Source organism: Pectinophora gossypiella, chromosome 17, assembly GCF_024362695.1.
Source record: "Pectinophora gossypiella chromosome 17, ilPecGoss1.1, whole genome shotgun sequence".
In the NCBI taxonomy this organism is placed as follows: Eukaryota; Metazoa; Arthropoda; class Insecta; order Lepidoptera; family Gelechiidae; genus Pectinophora; species Pectinophora gossypiella.
This window is the reverse complement of record NC_065420.1, coordinates 2,015,713-2,033,587: the sequence shown is the minus strand read 5'-3', so window position 1 is coordinate 2,033,587 and position 17,875 is coordinate 2,015,713. Positions and strand designations below refer to the sequence as shown.

Genomic DNA, 17,875 nt, shown 5'->3' with positions numbered 1-17,875 from the left:
TATAATACCTCACCTATAATTTCATTGGCCCTGTTAAATATTTTTGCTACCTTAAAGTAGCAGCCATTATTGAGTTTTTATAAATCCTTGCATTTCGAAGCTCATCTAATATAATTGTCGCAATAATATTTAATCGCTGCCAAGTAATTATTTGTAACAAAACAATTAGTCGCCCTTTAAGTTTTTAGTCGCCGCGAAAATAATATGCCTTTTTTTACCATAACTAGGCTGTTTAGGCCTATATAATATACATTCCTCTGCTGGGCATAGATTTTCTCTCAGTCAACTGCCCGGTACCAATGGCTTAATCATCTTGAATATGTATAATTATCATGAATTCATGACCAAAGGAGGATCCTTTATAATTAGGAAGTTAAAACATCTCTAGTTGTTTCACAACTAATTAAGTCTAGAACTATAAACATAGCTATTATGATGATGTAATTAATCAAAATACTCAACAATAATTATTTAAGAACATTTGGCTAGGGCTTCTGAAAAGGAGAACCAACATTGATCTTAATAGAAAATATCGCCCATTCAATAAAAAGGTCATTTAACAGATGTTGATTATAATTATTTACAAAATAAATGAGCTTAAGTATTTTTAAATATTTTATTAAATAAAAACAGCTAAATCTATACACAGACTGATTATAAATACTTAGTCATTGATTTATCACATCACTGTTTCTTTTTGACTTGTTTCGCTTTAGAGGCAGAGGCTTTAGCCGTGGAGCCTCCACTGAAAAGACTGGTGATCATCTCGGACATCTCTGGCATGTCTGACATCCTGGTCAAGTTGCTGATCTGCTTCAAGTCCTCCTTGGTCTCTGGATCATTCATCATCTTCGGCAAGATCATTATCAACACAAGCGGCAACACCATCATTATCACCATAGGGTTGAATAGGAAGTCAGTCAGCCTCCACTGTTCACGAATTTGGAAGTAGCGGAATTTGGACAATGCTTTCATGCGTAGCGGGTATGGCACTTGAATAACTTGAGACGTCTGGATGAAGTTCAGTTTCCGAGCGCGGTATTTGCCTTTGGAATTGATCTCTACGCGGACGGGTTCGTACATGTAGTCCGGATGGACCACTTCCACTACATACGAGCCTGACGGAACGTTGTGAACAACAAAGGAGCCGTCGTTGCGAACGAAGCCAATGAACTCTCCCCCATTGACGTGGATGCGCATCTCAGTCTGCCAGTTCACGTGAGCCAGCTCCTCCGGCGGAAACACTCTACCTTCTATCACGTAGCGCCCATTCCCAACTTCTTCTTCCACTGGGTTAACAGCGCAGATGACATTGCCAAAATTCACGCCAACGAACAATAATACGTAAAGAAACTTCATTCTGTATAATTTATTTTAGTCTTTAATACGTTTAATATCTTAAGTTTTTAAATCATGAATAAGATTTTGCACAAAAGAGGAAACTAAATTTCAATTTTTCAGTCTGCATCGATCAGGCGACTTGTTTTGACACTTTTGACACAAGAAGACTTTTTTTTAATTATCGTGATGTCATATCATATTAGAGTTTAAAAACCGGACTTGTAAAATACCGAAAGTTTATCGGTTTTTCATAAATATTTTATTTTTCTTTGAATTTTGTATATCTACGTATATTATAATAATAGATTTTTTTAAATCATAAAGAAGAATAAAATATGAATAATATTCCATACAAAAGCATGGATAAGAAAGAAAGATTTTTGAATCTTGGTGAAGTCAGGAGCAGAAGATTATCTTCTTATCTATCTATCCAAAGTATCTATCGAATAGACTGATATATAGGTGTACCAGAATCTGATGGCAAATGGGGAAATAAAATTTCTATAGTAAGCAACACTCGGGTAATTGGATGAAAACGTCTTGATACTTGTTATTTTTTACCTATTGACGGCCAATATGGACATTATATAAAGTACTTATTGTATGCAGTACAATATTGCTTTCGTTCTATTTTTTGCCCTGAATGTGCGTTTGTCTGTTTATCCACTCATCACATCAAAACTAAGCAACGGATCGACTTAAGATTTTGTATGGAGATAGATGGAATGGAGCATACGCTATTTTTTATCCCGGGAAAATAGTTGCGGGATTTCTGAAAAACCTTAGATTCCAACGTTGCTTGAAGCGATAGATGTCGCTACCGAAGCTGCGGGCAAAATCTAGCTAGTGTAGGTGGGTATATATAAAAAAACAAAATATTTATGAAAAGATCACTTTATATTATTATGCTATTTCCAAATCAAAACTGTCCAGGTTATTTGTTTTCTTTCCACTTCTCTTCTTTTTACCGGGTGCACTAAATACACTTCCATTCGGCCTTCAGCAATTATTCGTCGTATGGTAGTGCTAGGAGCTCCTATAAACAGGTCACAGGTTAATAACTAATAATATAGGAAAAATATATTCAAGTATTAAGACTAGTTAGTCCTACTTACCGGTCACCTTTGGACGCGTTTTAAAATCGAAGATTGCGGTTGATCTCCAACTGCTTCTTCACTAATTTTACAATAAACAATGTAAACAATCTTTCTTGCTTGTGACCGAAGTGGTTTTTTCGATATTCTTACGAAATTCAGTATAATTTCAAGGAATCTTTGGAAAATCTCAGTATTGTTGACAAAACATGTACTTAGACATGACAGGAGACAGTTTAATATTACCATAGGAAAATCAATATTTTTTTTTACTTTTTTTATGCCATCAGATTCTGGTAGACCTATACCTATTCATCATCTAATCTCCTTGACGATTATAATAATACCGTCTATCAACGATTTACAAAATAGAAAATAACAAAGAGTTAAATATTCTAACGTCGTTTTTTCATTATTATCTCACGCCATGCGTGGCGTTTACACAGTAAATTGGTTTAGGCGTAAATTTAAAGTTTTGTTTAAACACTATATGGGGACATTTCACGTAAAAACGTTCAAAATGAAAGTTCTTTTAGGAGTACTTGCGCTTTGTAGTTGTGTGTATATGGGTGGCATTTTATTTATACTTTTGTTTCCTCATTGGTTTAAGGTGAAACTGCATGCCAATCCAGTAAAACCTGGGCCATCGTTTGCACCGACTAGAGGAGAAGTGTGGCCCAAGCCTCAATTTCAAAAGAAAGAGCCGTTTTACTTTACTTTAAATTCATCACTTTTTGATGTAAAAGTAAGTTTAGTGAAATAAGTAATGGAAAAAAAATGGAAAAAATATTCATCATAAATAAATATTATTGTTGTTTAGATTATAAATGAGAAATGCGCTATATTAGAGGAAGCAGTGGTTCGTTACAAAACTGTGGTAACGGAGCTTCACGCCATCGCGCGGCGCAGCCGGCGCTACAGAGCGCGGATAGCAGGCCGCTACACGCGCCGTCGTACCGACAGACACAAGGGATTCATACAGGAACTCAAATTGAACCTGACCAAGCCATGTGAAGAGTATCCGTACTATAAAATGGACGAAAGATGTACGTTTACACTTGTTATTATAATGGTTATTGATTTATTCGCAATCTTTTATGCAGGATGCCGGCAAAACGCTATCACGCGCGGTATCGGATGGCGCAAATTACTGGTTTCTAGCTTATTATTCTTTGACATGATTTATTGTAGGTTTGCCTCAGATAGCATTGACTATTTGGCCGGATAAATGAGGAGCGCTGAGGCTCATCCGATAAAAATTAAGACGATAGGCGTGCCCAGTTGCGCGCGGTGTCTCGGCTCAGGGCGTCGTCTGAAGAGGATATTTGATTTATTTTATCCAAGCCAAGCTTTATTTCAGATAATCTGACAATCAACACAACTTCGGAACTGCGCAGTGACTCTATATGGGGCATGCTCAGAGGGCTGGAGACTGTTTCACAACTGTTTTATATCTCCTATGATTACAGTGTAAGTTGATCAATAAGGTTCTCTATCTACTGTTACCTATTTATTTAATTATGTAATAGTGAGGTATGTTATGTGTAATGTTATTATGTTATGGGCGAAAAGCTGATCTCTTGTAACCATTGGGTTCATCGTAACCATCTTAGGTACGACGTATCAACAGTGGCTGCAAGTTGTACTTATTTGATAAGTTGTGGCTCTGCCCACCCCATTACGAATTAACCTCGTAAAGCCGAGGTTTCCAGACACAATAGTAAAACAATGGAATTTGGATTTTACAGGGTCTGTCGGCGTTACGACTTTAAATAAATAAAAATTGTTATTTCAGAATTCCATAATAGTCACTACATAATTCCATGGTTTATCCACGCATAAAAATATTCAAAATAATAATGATATAAGTATTCATTCCATTAAATAAAATTACATTAAATTTGGTATTACGGACGTGGGTGAAGATCTTATGTTATCATATTTTTATGCAAATAAATAATTCATGATATTTATGAGTTTATGTATTGTATGTTATGTCATACATTAATCTACTACAACATCGAAACGGTTGTGGATGAAAAGTGGAAAAATAGACTAATCAATAAGTAACTAATAGGGTAAACTTATAGGTAATATAAACATAGTAATACACTTTATTGCACACACATTTACAAGACGTTTACAGGAGAAACTAATTCTAACGCGGGCAAAGGCGGCCTTATTGCCAAGAGCAATCTCTTCCAGACAAACTTCGGCAGCGGATATACTTAGTACACTTGTTCAACTGCAGTAGGTATACCTCGATAGAAAGTTATTATTATTATATAACAATAATGTCCTAGTAGTATTGTCCAATCACAGATCATATAATACGTCCAATAAAGGATTGATTGAAAATAAGAACCATACTACTCACCTTACGATGTAGAGATACCATTGCAAGCTGCAGTCAGGTGGCCCGAGCTGAATGGGCACATCTTTTCACTAAACATTCACTTTGAATAACCAATTTTAATAACACACAGTGCACTCACAAGTTAATACAAAATAACACAAACTTTGTTCCACAATACTCAAGATAACCACCGAAATCGAATTTTCCAAAATTAGCTTGTCGTGTTGCTGTAGACAAAATGGCGCCGATGACAAAGCTACCCGCTTTTCGCGCGCTTGATGCTCGCGGGTTGTTGCAGTGTACCCACTTATTAAAACATTATATTGCCCGGGCATTTTGTATTGAAACTAGGGGAGTATGAGCCCCAGACGAGCATGTCATCTTTGGGGGATGGACTCCAGAGGCGTTTAAACTTCTCACCCATAAAGCAAATACTACACTACTCTCTTCTAATTTGTGTTATATAAACATAATATAAGTAGCTATAGACACTAATCATCCGAGGGAGGAGCCTGGGGGTTCTGTACTACACGCTAACGCTTCTCCCAGTCTCCCTCACCAACAATTGTTTTATTGTTAATTACCAATTATCGTGTTGATGTGAGAGTAATAAACATATTTTTTTTACTAGGACCATAGAATAAGGAATACGAATAATACTACTAGGACTTAGAGGTGACTGTAGCATAAGTCGACGATCACAATTAGTGTTGGGTTCTTACCCGGAAAATTCCCGCGTTTTGGGAATTTTCCCAATTCTGAGGGAAAAAACCCGAAAAATTCCCATTTCAAGGGAAAATATTTTTTATCGCATATATTTGTATTAAAAGTAAGGATTTCCAACAAAGACCATTTAAATATAATGTATGCCTACTTATGCCCAATTTATCTTCTGTCGTAGTGTCGTATGAACTCTTAAAATACTTAAAGGAGATCATCGGATTTCGGCCCAGAAGTCAAAGTGCCGGCCAAAATATAATTTTGCTATATTCCGTTAGATCTTATCCATATGAGCATTTATTACTATGGCACCAAAGCTGTAGGGTCAATATCTTCGGTTTTATTCGATTTTAAAAAACTGTATTTTTCATACATTTTAGGTGAAAATGTAAAGTGCCGGCCAAGTAACAATAATGGTATATATCCTTAGAACTTATCCGTCTGAGCATTTATTACTATGGCACCAAAGCTGTAGGGTCAATATTTTCGGTTTTATTCGAATTAAAAAAAAAACTGAATTTTCATACATTTTTGGTGTAAATGTGAAGTGCCGGCCATGAAACAATATTTGTATATCCCGTTAGAACTTATCCATTTTACCATTTATTATTAGGGCACCAAACGTCTATGACCATTATTTTGACTTTTGTTGGACTTTACGTTATAGTTTCTGTGTGAAAAGTGCCGGTCAGCAAAAAACCATAGAGATAGGAAATATATGGAGGCGCCCTGTTCTACTATATAAACATCATCTTATACAAATATGAGTAGTTTATGAAACAGGTCGTCAATAATCGTTTTGTCTCTTTTTTACTAGTACAAAATTTCATTTGGTAAAAGAGATAAATATATATTTGTTATTTCTAGTTATGGCAACATTTTGTGATGACGTCACAACAGCTGTAGGTACGTGCCATTTTTCGCCATTTTATGCGCTGTGTTTTGTGGTATTTCTGCTGTCAAGTAGCTGTTTATGAGATTGTATTTTGTGTTTTGCGGATAAATTACGAGGATTTGATTTGCTAAATCGAAGTTGAAGTTGAAAAAAGTGATATTCAACATGTCCGTGTATTGTATTGTACAGTGTCGTGCCAGAAAGGACAGAAATCAACCGTATTTGTCACTTCATAGGTTAGTACCCCGTATTCATTGAATAATACAAACAATCCTATAGATTTTGATGTTACAACGCAACTGAGCCATGAATTTGCATTAAACCTTTATATATTTTGAGTAATTATCATACTACAAACCGTATTTTTCTTTGTTTTCCAATATCTTTATTCGTCATAATCAAATTAGTGTTGCGCCAATAATACTGGCTAAGAATAGTAGTTATTATTTTTACGTTAACAGGTTTCCAAGAAATAAAAGCTTGAGAAGACGATGGTTAGAGAGAGGCTGTTGGTGTTTAAATTTATATTTAAATTTCAGCCTAGCTTGCATCATCTCAGTACTGGCTAGATAGATAACATATTTGTATCATGTTATCACAACATGTTTATACTATTTATCATTCAACTACATATTATTATGTACTTAATATACTTAGTCTGTAACTATTATATGTCGAAACAATTATGAGTTGTACAAATTTTATATAAATAAATGAATGTTATCTTTCATTTCAGGCCATCTTTCAATCCAAAATTGTCGACTGGATTTACTGAAACAGGTGATATTGGAAAACTAATCCACAGCTGCAACGTCGTCTGTGCTGCCATTGCCCGTACGTCTGTCTCATAAGTCAGTACATGAAAAGGTATTTATCAAATAATTTTATATTTTTAACATGATATAGTATAATTCAACCAGGTACACAATGCACTTAAATCAGATATATTTTAGTACATACACTGTTTTAACATTATTATTAAACTTTATTTCAGTCTGTTCAAGAAGACGCGATGAAAAAATTAAAAGATAGCCAATTTGAAGAATATTATGGAAGATCTGCAGAATAAAAATCAAATAATAAAGGGCAAAGTGTATTGATGGAAGAATTGGCAGGACCGCAAGACTTTTTGAAAAGGCAGGTAAACAAATTCCAAGGTTTACCTTTGCCAAAGAAGTATTCCCAAGAAATAAGAAAGTTTGCTTTAACTTTACATTTTCTTTCTCCGAAAGCGTATAATAATTATATATGCAATGTGACAGGGTGTCACAAAGACAATTTCTAAACAAATTGACACTGTCTAGATTTGTATTTATTGTAAATATAATGTAGTTACATAATAAATAATGTGTGAAATGAATACTTGTTAATAAACAGATTTACGTTATAATTTATGTTTCATTATACACTCCAGGTGGATTCGAATTGCGCGCGATAAAGAATGTAATCAATGTTATAGAGTTGTTAAGGAAACTACTTAGATAAATCTTGACTAAACCCTTTACAAATATACTTTATTGCATACAACATACCAAAAAGAACAAGTTTTACACAAAACATACACGAAAAATACAGTACACCACCTAATTACCCTTTACCTTCCCTTTCTGTTCTCTTATGAATACTTATTATTATAATGCTATACCTATTATTGGTCAGCAAAAATTTAGTATCGATCGCCATCGACTAGCAAAGAAGAAGATGCTATACCTAGTAGGTACGAGTATGCTAATCCTAGTATTGAAACAGCTTGCAGCCCTAGTAAAGGCCGCCATTTTATGCGACGAAGTGGCACGTTTTTTTTGTAGGTATTTCCAGTCCATACTCTTATATGTCTATGCAAAAAACACATGTCAAAGCTATCGAGAAGATACCTGTAAACATTATTCACTATGACAAAAACGTGTATGACCATTAATTAGTTTGGCTTTTGTTGGATTTAAAAAAAACTTGATTTTTGATTCATTTTGTATAAAAATAAAATATAACAGGCGCGTTATTTAAAAGATCGTCAGAATGTTTATTACTATGGCATTAAACGACTATGACCAATATTTTGAACTTAATTCGATTTTCCAAAAATCAAAAAATGTTTTATCTAGTGATAATGTAACTATCTTGCTAAAGGCGTAATATGGTGGTCGTCTTTTGAAAAGTAGGTTTGCGTTTGACCACTACCTTACCTGATGGTGATACACGCTTAAGAAACTATTTTTTTTAAAGAAAAGTGTATACAAGGAATAAACAGTGGGGTGATAGAGGTACCTACTATGTTATCGGCCGAGTAGCACCAGGACATTGTGATAGGCATATTTGCAAAGTACAACTACCCGACTCCTGTTTTCCCTAACAGATACTTCAGACGTCATGCCAATATACGAGTTTCGTCACTAGATGGCAAGCCTATCTTTGGAGGGTGGTAACCATTTACAGTCAAGGTGAATCAATACCATAATTCAATCTAAACTTAGGCCGTAACGTTGAGTCGAATGCAAAAACTACAGCCAACGTCATATCTAAAATCAGATAGTATTAATATAGAAGTTCACCTAACAACATACAAAACAAAAACACAAAGTATTTATCTCACTAATAACTAGTCATTGGGAAAGCTCTGCTTGTTGTCATTGTTAAAATGTATAAAAAAAAGTTTTTTTAGAAAGTCCAATAAAAGCCAAAGTCGACATTTGGTAGTATAGTAAAAATACGTCGTTCAAGTCGTTTACCAAAAGATTTGACTTATTTTGTTTCGCTGGCTGACATTTTTCCCATTTAAACCAAAACGGAAAGAGACACGAATAAAAAGTCAAGATAACGGTCAAAAATGTTTTGCGCCAGATTATTAAATGTTCTAAAGGTCCTTTGTAATCCGCCGTACCGCATTTTTTACCCAAAGCACTTTATTTTCATACAAAATAAATGAGAAATCAAGAATTTTAAAATCCAATTAAAGCCAAACTAATGGTCATACACGTCTGGTGTCATAGTAAAAAATGTTCAGAACAATCTACTCGAAAGGTTTGACACATTTTTTTTCTCTGACCGGCACTTTCAAATTTGGGCCGGCCAAAGTATGGAAAGCCGATGATCTAATTGGAAATATATTTTGAATGGAATGTTCGATTTTAATAATTTCATGCAAAGATATCTACATATTATAGGATATATAGGATGCTTTTGGCACGAGAGAATGTCATCATCGAGGAGCAATATGGTTTTGTGCAAGAAATTGGGAGGCACGAATACCTACAGATATTATTTACTTGAACTATGAAAAAGCTTTTGATCGAGTTCCTGTCACACCATTGATTGCTAAATTAGAGCCCTTTGGAATCAGAGGCAATGTCGTGAAGTGGATTGAAGACTTCCTGTCAAATCGCACATTCTCTGTGCGCATCGGAGAATCATACTCTGTTCCCAGAAAAGTCCTCAGCGGTGTGCCGCAGGGATCGGTATTAGGACCTATTTTATTCAGTATCTACCTTACAGATCTTAAACATGGTATCATGTCTGATATATCACTCTTTGCAGATGACACGAAAATAACAGGGAATCCACTTATTAGCCATAATATAATCCAAGATGATCTTGATAGAGTAATTGCTTGGACCCGAGATTGGCTAATCACATTAAACGTAGACAAATGCACTGTGTTGCATGTTGGCAGTAACCACCCCACGTTGAGTTACACCATTGACTCAAAACCTCTCGAGTGTGTTAAAAAACAAAAAGACCTTGGCATAACGATAACACATAATCTAAAGTGGGACGAACACATTATTGGAATCACTAAGAAGGATAACTCCCTCTTATACATAATTAGAAAAGCTTTTTATCATATAGATACGGAATTGTTTCTTAGGCTTTACAAAACTTACTTACGTCAAACCGCTGTTAGAACATGGGTTTCAAATATGGAGACTTTACTATCGGAAGGACATTGCACTACTAGAGAGAGTCCAAAGAAGAGCAACAAAGATGGTGACAGTACTGGCTGGCCGGAGTGGACCTTAGCGGGGGCCGCAGGACTCTCACCTCTGGCTTGACTTCATTGGCCAGCCAGAGTGGGGCGTTAGAGCTATACGCTCGCAGGGTGGAAGTGAAAGATGCATCATAAGTCGCGAGTTGGTAAGGCGGGTAAACCGCCTCGCAGAAAGCGGTGTACACCTCTTGACACCCTGAGATGCTCACAACCATGTTGCTGCCTTGCCGTCCAGTCGCGTCGGCTAGATAGGTGGCCCAACCAGTGAGTGACGAGTCACCGCCTGCCCAATGTATCTCTGTTATTAACATTGGTCGAGCAGGCGTCATAGTCCCCCATAGCCCCAGTATATAGGTTCACTAACCCCCAACCCAATAGCCCAGTTCCTTTTGTTCCCATAATCTGCAATAGTCCTACACGAACCAGGGATTGTCTTTGGGTGCACTCCCATAGTGCATACAGGGATAATCGCCGGTTGGTGTCACAACACATTTAGAGTAAATTGTCTTAAGGGGCCTCTACGTGTTGGCTTCGGCCCCACGCACGCCTTCCAAAAGTCCGGGACTCCATGACAGACCCGACCCGAGACATGGAAACGACATACAAATAATAATAAGATTAAAAACAATTAAATAAAAAATATTTTCCCATGATTCGGGAATTTTTCGGGTGTTTATTTTATTTTCCCATATTTTCCCGATATTTTTTCTTTCCCACCCAATTTTTTCTTTCCCTGCCCATCACTAATCACAATAGATGGTTCAGGTCTCAGTGATACAGTGCATGAAATAAGGCATGCGTAGTCCTCAGACGTTCACTGCCTTTCCTTCACGACTTTATAGTCTCCCCTAGAGCCCTCACAGCAATAATGGCATATCTGGTGAACGGGATTACCGTGTGAGAGGCCTCAGCGCTTCCCATTTGTCCAGCCAATGAGTTAATGCCATCTGCGGCAAATGTAAAATAAGTCACGTCAAAAAAAGCGAGATATGCGGCTGTAAACAGTGCCTCGCCCCATAAATGATCAGGCATGTTAGCATCAAACAATAGTGCTCGAACCTTGCCCTTTCGGACTTGGCGAGCGACTTAGCCTGCTGATCCTATTCCTTATATTCTTCAGGAAGTTCGCATTGGAGCGACACAGATACGCGACGCCCCATATTACTACCACCGGGGTCTGCTGTTGGACACGTCGCGTCATTTCATCTCCGTCCCCAACATCCTGATGACGCTGGACGCTATGGCCATGAACAAGATGAACGTCTTCCACTGGCACATTGTGGACGACCAGAGCTTTCCTTATCAGAGTGATGCGTTACCTGATTTGAGGTAAGTATAGGAAGTAGATGCTGTAGATTTTGGGTGATATTTTGTAAATTTCCAGTTGTTACCCTGGATTTTATAATTTGGTTTATTTGAGTAAGTACCTAAGGGTCTTATCAGAAGAAAGCGGTGACTTAGACGTACCCACACAGCAGAATGAAGGTGAAAGCGTACCTAGACACACCGTAGGAACCGCACGTACTGAAGCCATCGCATTTTATAAATTTTTGTATGAAATCGCATGCAACGTCGGGCACCTATCCGTGCCGCACGACCCGCAGTTTGCCGCAAAGTGCGATGATTTCGGCGGCGGCGCGTGCGGCTCCTGCAGCTTGTCTAGGTGCGCGTTCACCATAGGCATACAATAAGGATTAATACTACGTATAGAACGGCAACTCTGCGCTCCCCACTAGCGTCTGAGAGAGATTTACCTCATCCCCCTCGAACATAGTTTAGACTTGAATCGTATGGTGTCAGACGTCACACACACAGATGCGCGTGTATGATAATGTCAATGTGTAGTGTTTGTTTAAAACGAGGTTATTTGTATGAAGTGTCCGGGGTGTGCCATAGGTATTACAAAGCGAATGTAACATGGAACGCTTGAACGCATGACCGCTTTCTGTCTGATAGGACCCTTAGTTGCCTCTCGGTTGATTTAACAATAATATAAAATAATATTTGTTTAAATATAATTATTACAATTATAAGGAATTTTCAGCGACTTCGGTGCGTATTTTCCAACGATGGTGTACACGAGATCCAATATTAAAACAATAATAGATTACGCAACCAAGCGTGGCATCAGGGTGATACCGGAGTTCGATGTGCCTGGTAAATTGTTGATTTTATAGTACCAACACCCATTGAGGAAGCGGCTGGGGGGGTTGAAAGTCCACATCGAAACAATTCATCTAAACATTTCACATATATAATATATAGGTATATAAGGAAGTGCTCAATGCAAACAAATGTCTAGATGAAATGTATGTATATATATAGATATATAATAATATATATATATCAAATCAGCGCAAATATCATCTAATGGTTTAGATTTGTGCTTAAAATTGACGTGTGTTCCATAAATTTTATGCTTGTCGATTACCCGTCCCTTTCCTTTTCGGCGGATAAGAAAATGACAGATATAACTTAAAATAAAATTAGATGGTATTTACAGGAATTAGCACCAATAACCGCGTAAACTTAAAACTACGTTAAATCTGTACAACGCCATCTATATTCTTTTTAGGGAACGTAGCATAGATCCCTCTTTGTTGCTTAGTGGATACGAGGTATTGAGATACTTAATGATTTATGGTCAATTCCACCAGGCCATACTAGTTCGTGGGGCAACGCTTACCCGGATTTGCTGACACAATGCTATGATGATGACCTGAAGGTCGTGGGCCTCGGGCCGATGCATCCGCTAAGAAAAATTACGTACGACTTACTAGAACAGTTGTTTCTTGAGCTACGCCGGACTTTCCCTGAGAAATATTTCCACATCGGAGGCGACGAGGTCGATTGGGCTTGCTGGTAAATTACTGGAATTTATTTGCGAGAACACATACAATACAAATGTAGGAAAGTGAGAATAGTATGGAAGGATTATGAATGGGAATTTGATTGTTTATGGTATGAAAGGAGGATGGTTAATGAATGGGATGTAAGGCAGTTTTAAAAAGTAAGAGAGGGGAGTCTTTGGTGCGACGTCGGTCGGGTGAGAAGATTTTGGTTTTAATATAAGGTGTGTGTAAAATAAAAGGAGTAAAATATATCCTGTGTTCTATATAATATCATCTCATCTCAGGCCTTTACATCTTTATCAGATGATTCAAACAGCGTTTCTGTGGCAGCTTTTAAAATGGCTGTAAAGTCCGATGCGAGAGCGACAGTAGCGGCCTCACGACTGGCATTGTAGTTGACGGTTATTAGATGGTACAGGTGGTACATCTTACATACATTTATCTGTACATATGCCACAGCCTTACATTACCCGAGCAATGAGAAAATAGGTAATTATCATGTTAGAGTTATACAACCCATCTAATTTTAGTTTGGGTAACGTGGCTGGAAAGTCCCTGATTAGGGACTGGTTTTAGGAATCAATTAAGCAAATACAAACTGTACTCACCAACGTTCAGTATCATCATCATCAGCCGTAAGACGCCCGCTGCTGGGCATAGACCTCCCCCAAGGATCTCCACGACGATTGGTCCTGCGCTGCCCGCATCCAGCGGCTTCCCGCGACCTTCACCAAATCGTCGGTCCACCTTGTAGCGGGCCTACCCACTGAGCGTCGTCCGACACGTGGTCGCCATTCGAGAACCTTTCCACCCCAGCGGCCATCGGTTCTCCTCGCTAGTGCTCAGTATCATTAAATGAAATATATTTATTCGTTCTAGAGTGGTCCACACAGATAAAATTGGGTTCAAGATAAACTATGAAATTTTGATTACTAAATAAAGACAGATCTAAAACTAACGAAAAACATTTTCTTTGTTTTCTATTTACTTATTTATGAATTTTAATCAAGAAAGTTGATGGTAGGGCTGGCAGAGAAAGATCGAGAAGGACTTACGATGACCAAATTGGAGAGGTTCTTAGAAAAGGTTTAATACGATAATACGATCTACTCTGAACCGGCGTGCGTGTATGAAGCGATTGATGAATATGGAGGAAGCAAGAGAAGTGTGTCAGGATCGAAGCAAATGGAATTCTATATTCTCTGCTTACCCCGGTGGGAAATAGGCGTGACTTTATGTATGTACGTATGTATGTAATCAAGAAAACCGTAATAATAAGTCCGACATTTTATCACGATCTGTGACGTCACAGTGACGGGACATCACTGGTCGTGACCTTATGTTACCTCCGTTTACCCAGGTTGTCGAACCCGGAGATCCGGGAGTTTATTGTCAAGAACAAACTGACCAGCGCTGACGAGGTGTACTCCATCTTCATGCAGAAGGTCATTGAACTTCTCGGGAACAATACTGTACCTATAGTTTGGCAGGTGAGGTAGAACATAACTCTTCGTCGAAATGCTAAAGTACCCAAATGTAACAACAGAACTGAAATGCTCTACTTTATTATTATGTAGGAGGTGTACGATCACGGTGTGCCTCTACCTAATAACACCCTGGTTCAGATCTGGAAATATGAACATGTTGACGCCATGACTCGGGTAAGTTTTTTTTTTCGCCAAATTCTGGACTTGGTAAACTAATCGCGACCTATTTCAATGAAGACAATAGTTTTTCAACGGTAAACTCAAAAAGCCTCGAAACCCTTCGTGCGCGAGTCTGACTGGCACTTGACCAGCTTTTATCTTATCTTTATATTTTTCGCTCTTAGCGATAAGGCCACCTTTGCCCGCCTTAGAATAAGTTTCTCCCGTAAATGTCTTCGTCTTCTATCGTGTGGGTTTCACAACCCATACGTCACCTCACGGTGGACTGTCAAGCTCAACGACTCTGGTGGTGGTTATTATTGAGCCACCAAAGGCCCCTCACGTAACATCAGTAAGTAGTAACCGGGACTAACGGCTTAACGTGCCTTTCAAAGCACGGATCATCTCACATTCGGACAATCAGATAATCAGCCTGCAATGTCTTAACCAAACTAGGGATCACAAAGTGATTTTTGTGATATGTCTCCGGATGCGAACCCGAGACCTCCGGATCGTTAGTCCAACGCTCCACTGGTCCGCAGAGGCCATAAATGTCTTGTAAAGTATGGAATGAATTTCTCCGAAAATGCATTCCGGGTGGCAAGATACTGGGGCTGAAAAACTTTGAATGCCATCGAAAGGACAAGAAGAAGTGTTTAGTATTGTTATATCATGCAGGCGTTGATGGACAATATGCAAATCCTGGTCTCCGCGGACTGGTACCTGGATTACCTGATGAACAACTTCCGCGCGCTGTACGAGTCGGACCCTCGGACGCAGGTGGCTCCACGCCTGCTGGACCAGAGCTTGCTGCAGAACATCGTTGGCGGAGAGGCCTGCATGTGGAGCGAAAAGGTGGACGACAGGAACGTGATCTCCAGGTGAGGACCTCGAGCAGAATGAATAAACACTTCTTGCTCACACTGAACAGGGGGGTTAAAAAGGCGACATCAAAGCAATTCATCTGAAAAAGCAATATTGCTATTTGACTTTTAGAATAGAATAGAAGTTTATTGCAAGTCACTTTGTTTGCATTGCGCACTTACTTTTATATGCGCAAATGTCAAATTGCAATATTGCTTTTTAGATGAATTGCTTTGATGTGACCTTTTTAACCCCCCCAGGTATTTACTTACTTAACGGATAACTAAAAATTCTAAGTCGGTCTAGTCGATCGAAGCGACTTTCAGACAACCTTCAATATTAGATACACATTGGTGCTAATTTTTGTAAACACCATCTAATTTTATTTTAAGACATATCTGTCATTTTCTTATCCGTTGAAAAGGAAAGGGACGGGTAATCGACAAGCATAAAATTTATGGAACACACGTCAAATTTAAGCACAAATCTAAAACAACCGTCTAAAAATTTTACATTGGCCAATAACCAATTATGTTGACAGCACACGTCAAACGGATTGAATACCAGCGAGATACCTTTTTGATTCGCCCGGGTTATTCATTAATTTACTCATTTTTCCTAAAATTAAGAGCTGTCAATCATCCGTCCCTTTCCTTTTCGGCGGATAAGAAAATGACAGGTATAGCTACCACAAAAGTAAAATTAGGTGTCTGCAAGAATCGGGGCCATAGTTATATACAGACTGCATAAATAAACTAAAGAGTAGCTAAAATATAAATAAAGGATTTAGGCGGCCGACCCATTGCTAAAGTAGAAATATCTTCTAGAAATCTTTATTTAACAAAGTGTCCAAGGTGCGCTACGCGTCAAAGTGCCTACCTACTTTAATTAGCAAGGATGATTCTTTGCCGCACTCATACTAAAATACATATACATATATCCTCTACCACAGATCATATCTATAACCTCTACCTAAAGGTTGCCTACCTCTAGGTACGTAGTATTTATTATTCCTTATTCTATGCCTGAGGCACGGGTTCTGTGCCACGCACGGAACGAATTATATCGAACATTAGAATATCGATGTCGCGAATGTTATCAACGTAGAAAAATATCGTACTGCCATTATCCTGGAAATATATCGCGGGGTCTAGAAAAAATTGCTACCTTAGTAATAAGACCGCCTTTTGTAACAATTATTTGTTTGTAATTGTTTATGTAAGTATCATGTTCTTTTTGGTCCAAACATGAATTAGAAAACAAATTCAAATCATTGGTTTAGACCTGATTCGAATCTGCGATCTCAAAGTGAGAGGCAAGTTCTACCAACTGGGCTACCACGGCTTCGGAGAGTTGCAGTTCAGTACCCCCCCGCTACCCACATGTTGGTAGTGTGACTAGGGATCGATGATCCAACGGTGTTATGTTGGAAGTTGTATATATACGTCGCGCTGTGGAAACATCGATATCGCGTTTCACGACTGTATTATTGAATGTGGCGCCATCTGTTACATGTGGGCGGAACTAGTTGGGTCCGCCACATAATATTATTCCTTATTCTGTAGTATTGGTAAGCTTGTTTTCTTTGCTGTAGAGTGTGGCCTCGAGCAAGCGCCGTGGCGGAAGTGTTGTGGAGCAAGACAAATGGCAGCATCTCATACTCGGTACTCCACCGCGCGGAGGAGCACGCGTGCCGCATGATCCGGCGCGGGGTACACGCGGAGCCGCCCGCCGGGCCCGGCTTCTGTATCACATAGAGCTGACAAACCCGTCTTTGAACTACGAACACAGCCCGGACAAAAAAGAACTCTATTCAAATATCTCATGCTTACCGTGTACCGACTGAAATATCTCATTCTTATTGCGTACCGACGTGTGAGGTAAGAGCGAGCGAGATATAGTCCGCACGCTCTCTCTGGCTTAAGGTTTTATTACACCTACCTGTCCGACTGTCCGATAGGCTAGATGACTCAAGGTCACGGATGGTTACCATGGTTACTCGCCACCAATTCCCATTTGGGCGTAACCATGGTAACCACCGACCGAGTTAGCCTAGCCTGTCGGACAGGTAGGTGTGAAAAGTTTGGAATTAATGATGGACTTTCCAGGGTAAGTTCCTCAAAAA

General features: G+C 38.6%; 2 protein-coding genes and 1 long non-coding RNA gene across 3 annotated transcripts; 1 reads left to right on the top strand and 2 right to left on the bottom strand.

The window, feature by feature from the left end:
• Positions 1-602: 602 nt before the first annotated feature.
• Positions 603-1,498, bottom strand: LOC126374452 (ER membrane protein complex subunit 7). Its single transcript, XM_050021104.1, has one exon. It carries the CDS (start codon positions 1,357-1,359, stop codon positions 685-687), a length of 675 nt encoding a protein of 224 aa, XP_049877061.1. The 5' UTR covers positions 1,360-1,498; the 3' UTR covers positions 603-684.
• A 721-nt stretch (positions 1,499-2,219) lies between these two features.
• Positions 2,220-2,737, bottom strand: LOC126374522 (uncharacterized). Its single transcript, XR_007567440.1, has 2 exons — positions 2,457-2,737; positions 2,220-2,377 (listed from the first exon to the last, which is right to left on the bottom strand). It is a non-coding gene; the product is annotated as an uncharacterized LOC126374522 (long non-coding RNA).
• Positions 2,738-2,862: 125 nt separating this feature from the next.
• LOC126374600 (beta-hexosaminidase subunit beta-like) lies at positions 2,863-17,507 on the top strand. The gene is made up of 10 exons (XM_050021290.1): positions 2,863-2,880; positions 3,256-3,481; positions 3,796-3,905; positions 11,509-11,717; positions 12,433-12,545; positions 13,046-13,250; positions 14,601-14,730; positions 14,818-14,901; positions 15,565-15,767; positions 17,345-17,507. Exons 1-10 carry the CDS (start codon positions 2,863-2,865, stop codon positions 17,505-17,507), a joined length of 1,461 nt encoding a protein of 486 aa, XP_049877247.1.
• The last annotated feature ends 368 nt before the right edge of the window (positions 17,508-17,875 follow it).

Coding starts and splice junctions, on each gene's coding strand:
- LOC126374452 (XM_050021104.1), bottom strand. CDS start 1,359: ATGAAGTTTCTTTACGTATTATTGTTCGTTGGCGTGAATTTTGGCAAT.
- LOC126374600 (XM_050021290.1), top strand. Junction 12,546..13,045: donor ACCGGAGTTCGATGTGCCTG/GTAAATTGTTGA, acceptor CAATTCCACCAG/GCCATACTAGTTCGTGGGGC. Junction 14,731..14,817: donor CTGTACCTATAGTTTGGCAG/GTGAGGTAGAAC, acceptor ATTATTATGTAG/GAGGTGTACGATCACGGTGT.